The sequence below is a fragment of the Bactrocera latifrons genome, unplaced genomic scaffold (genome assembly GCF_001853355.1).
Source record: "Bactrocera latifrons isolate USDA-ARS-PBARC rearing strain unplaced genomic scaffold, ASM185335v1 scaffold_143, whole genome shotgun sequence".
Lineage (NCBI taxonomy): Eukaryota > Metazoa > Arthropoda > Insecta > Diptera > Tephritidae > Bactrocera > Bactrocera latifrons.
In genome coordinates, this window is record NW_017534886.1 from 206,815 (window position 1) to 212,751 (window position 5,937).

The 5,937-nt window shown below is 35.7% G+C and overlaps 1 protein-coding gene across 4 annotated transcripts in view; it reads left to right on the forward strand.

Moving 5' to 3' along the window:
• The window catches only part of LOC108965647 (tight junction-associated protein 1), a 124,902-nt gene that overhangs the window by 110,009 nt on the left and 8,956 nt on the right, over nt 1-5,937 (forward strand). For 2 of the 4 annotated variants that reach the window (XM_018928192.1, XM_018928194.1), the window contains exons 3-4: nt 1,079-1,162; nt 3,656-3,860. In XM_018928192.1, coding sequence (XP_018783737.1) covers nt 1,079-1,162; nt 3,656-3,860 — 289 coding nt within the window. Of the gene's footprint in view, nt 1-1,078; nt 1,163-3,655; nt 3,866-5,937 lie in introns of those variants that run through there. The other 2 variants (XM_018928193.1, XM_018928195.1) reach the window with 2 other exon arrangements.

Consider the following 5,937-nt stretch of genomic DNA (forward strand, 5'->3'; position numbering starts at 1 on the left):
GATCCGCTTTAAATTACTATATATTTAGTTATATACATAAAGTTGCTATCGCAAGGCTGGTTTTCTAAAAGCACGAACTAAACATATTTGTGAATGGAAATAGATAAATTTTTATAGGTGGCTATAAAAAGCACCTGCAATTTATTAAAGTTTTGTGTTATTTACGTTTCGATCACTGAAACCACTGCAATAGTAGACATAAATAAAACATAAGCACATGTGTAAATTGCCAATTCTTGACTGTATACATATGTATGTACCGAAAATCATGTTTATGCCACATATAATATGAACAGCAACAAATAATGGGAACTTTATGACGAATGCAAATAAATGAAAAGAGTGAAATTCAACCCATTCAAAACAAAGTGGCAGGTGACGGCAATTTCAGCAACAACTAGCTGCAACACAAGGCAATTTACTGCAACTGTTGACTTTGTGTTATCAAATGAATATGCAGGCATTCCTTGCYAACATCTGAGCATAGCTGTAGGAACATGTGTTGTGACAAGTATTTCGCATTTACAGTTTGATGAGAATCTTTATTCCATTTGAAGAATTTGGGTCAGTCACACATGAACTTACAAGTGCAGGCGCACAATGGTGTGTGTGTGTGTGTGTGAACTTACAAGTGCAGGCGCACAATGGTGTGTGTGTGGTGAGTGAAACAAAGCACGGATATTTCACAAACTCGGAAATTATTTGTGGAAAATCTTATTTGTGTTTGTTTATGCAGGGAGAGTGTGAAAAATGCAAAATATGGCTATGTATGACTGTGCGCATGAGAGCAAGCATTGTTGCAAGTGCAGTGCTAAATTAATGTGGTTGCTCATACGGCCCGGCACACTTAGCTGACACGTGCAACTGGGATTGCGTGTCTTTGGAGACAATTTTGCTTTGCTAATATGCGCTTCTTAGTTTTTAATAAAAGTGCATTAAATATTTACGACAGTAGAGTAGAAATGTGTTGTGCTGTTACGCTTTAGAATTTATAATTCTACCTTACTTAAGAATGCTATTTAGTTTAAAACGTGTTAAATACATTTCATGACAACTTTGCTTTATTTCTGTTTTTCAGGAACGCTACAAGTCGGATATAAATTTAGCAATACAACTGTTGCAGTGCAAGCCAGATAGTTTCATGCCACAAAAAGTATCATCGGTAAGTAAAATCAATTCCCCACAAGAAAGTACGGTGACTTTGCTTGTACTGAAGCTGTAATATCCTTCACAGTTGTATGTTTTACGACTTAAAGGGTTACAAGAGTTTCCTCGGGTAAAAAACAGCCTTTTTCAACAATTTTTTCACACATAAAAAATTAAATGTTTTATTAGAATTTTTTATTGTTACAAACATACACCATTAACAAAGAAATTTTTGGAAAAAAAAGTTTTTAACTCGGCCATTGCGGTGCGCCGTGTTGGCAAGATAACTCCTTATAGAATCATGTAAAGTGAAAAGTACGTGTTTTAGTTAAAACCTTAACTTAGATCTTGGACAAGAGAAAAAGAACTGAAAATTGGATTTTAGCAGCTCTTTTTACAAAAAAAAAAAAAAAAATTTAAATTTCAGTGAAAATTCCGCGATAATTTTTTCAAATAGTTGTAATCGAACAATCTTTCGTCCAATGCTTTAAGACTTGTATCTCAAAGACCTGTGTAAAATTTCATGAAGATCGGTTGAGTAGTGCTTGARACATCTTGCCGACTGACTTAAAAAACACGGTTTCGAGAAAACGGCGTTTAAAATGGCGTACTCAACCTCGCTAGCCTCGGGCGCACGAATTCTCAAGGCAGTATCTCTGGAACTATTACTTGGATCAACTTAAAAATTTAAGACAATATTTTATATGTGTTTTAGAATTTAATAATGTTAAAAAAAAAAATGATTTTTCGAAACCAGTAAACCCATGTAACCCCTTAAATGGTAGAAAAGGATATTTATTCTGAATTTGATCGGCCAATTTGAATGGCAACTATAGTCTAAATTGATCCCATCTGAATRATAGTTTAGGAAATCGTAACACTGCCTTGCCGATATCACTCCGAATTAAAGAGTTCTCGTACAAACACTTATTTTGGAAAGTTCAGTTTGTATGGTATTTAATGATACAAACAAATTTGTAATGATGCCTCGGGTAATACTCTATGCCAAATTTAGATCTAGAAGATACCTCGTTAAATAAAAAAGGTTTCCATACAAAAACTTCAGATCATTTGGTAGTTAAATGCTATAGTAAGCCACTGTCCGTTCCGACACATGAGCAGTTTCTTGCTTAGAAACGGACTTGCATAAAATTTCAGACCAGTATCTCAAAAACTGAGAGACTAGTTCGGGTCTATCTTCTTCTTCTTCATTAATGTAGACACCGCTTACGCGGTAATACACAAGTTTACAGCAGCAAGTCATTCCTATTCACTCTTTTGGCGCCGATTGGAGATTCTAAGTGTTGCCAGGTTCCTCTCCAGTTGATCTTTCCAATGGAATAAAGGTCTTACTCTTTCTCTGCTTCCCCCAGCGGGTACTGCGTCTAATTCTTCCAAAGCTGGCTGTGATGTTTTCATACAGGSGGACGACAACATGACCTAACCAGCGTAGTCGCTCTCTCTTTGTTCTCGTACAGCTCATCCTGCCATCGAATACGATATTCGCCGTTGTCAATGCGCAAAGAACCATAAATCTTCAGCACAACCTTTCTCTCGAAAACTCGTAACGACGACTCACCAAATGTTGTAATCGTTCATGCCTTTGGTCCATATATCATGACGGGGATGATGAGTGACTTGTAGAGTTTGGTATTTATTCATCGAGAGAGGACTTTATAAAAMGGGGGGTCTCTCATCCGAGTCTGTTTACGCTTTTTCATTGGTAGTGTTTTTTACGTTGCGGGTCCCAAATCCAGCGCACAACCCTGTGGAGTGGTTTTTTGCCTTCCCACTTTAGTTCGCCTTCAATCGGATGTTTTCTGGCCACCCAGAGGATACTTGATCAAAGACTGGAAGTTGTGAGCTGCTTGAGCCATAATCGCTTCTGGCCACCATCAAGTGAATRTCGCTCAGAGTAYTGTCCTCAGTTTCGTAAACTTCTATACATGACATCATCCTCCAAAGAACACCCCAAGGAACACCCCAAACAGATTTCGTAAGCCCGCATATCAAGATCCTTCTCCAAAATYTTTCATAAAGTTAAGGCGCACAGCTTGTGCTGCGAGAAGGCGGATGGACTCATTCGGATCTTCTTCSATAYWYTGTTCCGCTGTAGCAATGACTTCTTCGGTGAGCACTGTACGGCGTTTCTAAGTATGCGCATTAACCACTAAAGTAAATGTGAAGCGAAATCGATCCATGATTGTTCGAATTACTGACTCTACTGGACAATTATGTCGACCGAAGAGAGACGAAGCTCGTGACACGACGTAATAAGTGTCACGAGCTTCGTCCTCTCGAAATATTATTTTGGTAGTAACTTTGCACGATTCTCGAATGTTGTTCCGGTGTAAGTGATTGCCAAAACATACTAATTCAACTCAATGAAAACTACGCGTCAAGAAAACAACTTTTAATTAAAAAAATAACTTTGTAACAATAAATTCTTTTCAAAASCTTCATTKGTAAAATCGCAACTTTTTTTCTCTTCCTCACTTTRATCTTGCAGTTACCGATTGATATACAGTCGAAAGTATCAGCGTACATGCGTCTGGAAACTAATTCACACTCGGATTCGGAAGGTAGCACTAGCGGCGTCGGCACCGCCACAACAGCTTCCTATAAAGTGCTTCCAGCATCGGATTCACCGCCACCAACGGCGTGCCCCTTTCCACCTACAGCAATGGTATACTCAATGCGGGGGCTTGGTAAGTGTTAGTAGACCTTGATTTTAGTTTTTTGTTTCTTTTTTGTGTTTCTTGTTTTACAATATTTGTTTGCTTTAACCAATTAATTTTTCTTTTTCCGCTTATTTAGCATTTTATCACTTTATTGTGATATWTAAAAGCAAAGTAATTATTTTTTATGGAATTTATTTTACTTATATTTATTTTGTGATTTTATAGCCATTAAAGTGTTTTGAAATGAGTGACCTACTACAAATTACTKAAAGGACTGTTATGCTATCCAATGTCTACAATTTATATTCGTAAATTTTTTAACTTTTAACTAAATAGCTTCCCGAAAACCACAAATGTGTACTAAACAAGTATGATTATATAAGTTTGAAAGTACCAATAGATCTCAGGTATGTCAGTATGTATATAAATATGTTTTCTGGCTCGTAACAATTCATTACAGGACCTCGTACTTATTACGTGTGATTTAGATAGATTGATAAATTGAAAGTTGAGGTATGCTTTGAGACGACGGTCTGCCCGAGACAACTTATCGTTCAAGGCAAATGTCAAATTCTTTGCCCCTTCGACAACAAAAAAATGTATAACTTTTGRAAACTATTAAAATTCAAAGGTTTCAAATAACGGATAACGAATAAAAATCATAAATTTAGTTTTATTCAAAAAGTTTATTCCTCGAAATARTATATTGTACCCACTCTTTACGCTGGAAACACTTACATTATCTTTTTGTTGTATTTACTCTTACCAAATTTTAGCTTGCCATTTTTTTTTCCAGAGGCTAAACAACTTTTACACCTTTCTATGTATTTGTATAAAATAACTGATAAAAATATTTTAAAATTATAAATAWTTTTTTTTTACATTATTAATATTTTTCTTAAATAAACGTAGTAATGTTCAACTACAACTGCTTGGTAATAGTTGAAAATTTTTGATACTATTGTCGAAAATGACAATGCCTCATAAAAGTTGAAGTTGAGCTAAAAACATAATATCGAACTTCAAAACTTCATTCAAAATACAGTTGGATTGAAAATTAATAATTTTTAAAAAACCACTTTCAACTGATAATGTTGCAAAGCCTATCTGTCTTTCTTCACACATTGTAGAGCSCAGGTACGTGCTGTTTTAAGTTTCAATTAGCAAAATTGTGCTATCTACTAACATTAGCATTAGTAATATCCATATTTCCGTAATTATATTAATGACCATATAAAAGGTGATCCATTTCAAGGTTCCCTTCTTTTATAAAGAAAAAACACATAAACTTYAAACTTAATTTGTAAATTTTATTATTATTCAAAAGAATACTCTTTGGCTTTTATTTTTTGAATATTATTTCTCTCAAATATTGGTCGCGGCCACGTCTAAGATATTCCATCCATTGAGTAGAATTTTCGATGGCTCGTTCGAGTATTTCGACTGGTAACTSGCGAATSACACGCGTGATGTATTTCTCCACGGCCTGAATTGAAGTGGGGTTGTTCGCATAGATTTTAGACACTTTACATAACCTCACAGGAAATAGACAAAAAAAAAAAACTTTGCAGATGTGACGTGATATTGTTGGCAGCCAAATAGAGTCAAGTGGGCTATAGCTATCAATAGATGATATTATATCAACAGAGTTATTTTATTCGTGTTGGCCTCTAKCAAGTGCAGGCTTTTTATCCATGTAGTAATTATATTACAAGTAGGAGTTTTGCAGTTRTTCTTTTCGACGCAGTACCCGCCGGGGGAAGTAGAGGAAGAGGAAAACAACCATTTCGTTAGAGAGATCAGGTAGAAAGGACCTCGCTGCACTTTGGAGCCAGGTTCAGAAAAATTGGCGCTGAATTGCGAAAAAAAAAACGTCTGGCACGGTGTTGTTAACTCGTGTATATCCGCGTAAGCAGGATCTAAGCCAGTAAAGAATGAGGAGTTTTGCACCCTCCTATTGAATATTCAAGCAGTTGTAATTTATTGTGTCAAAAACTACTTGATAACGCATACTATATAACAACGATGAGTTTACTTTTTGAAAAGTGTTTCGAATGTATTCGGCAGCTTAGCTCAATCAAATTTTTGAAGGCAACGACATTTTTATACT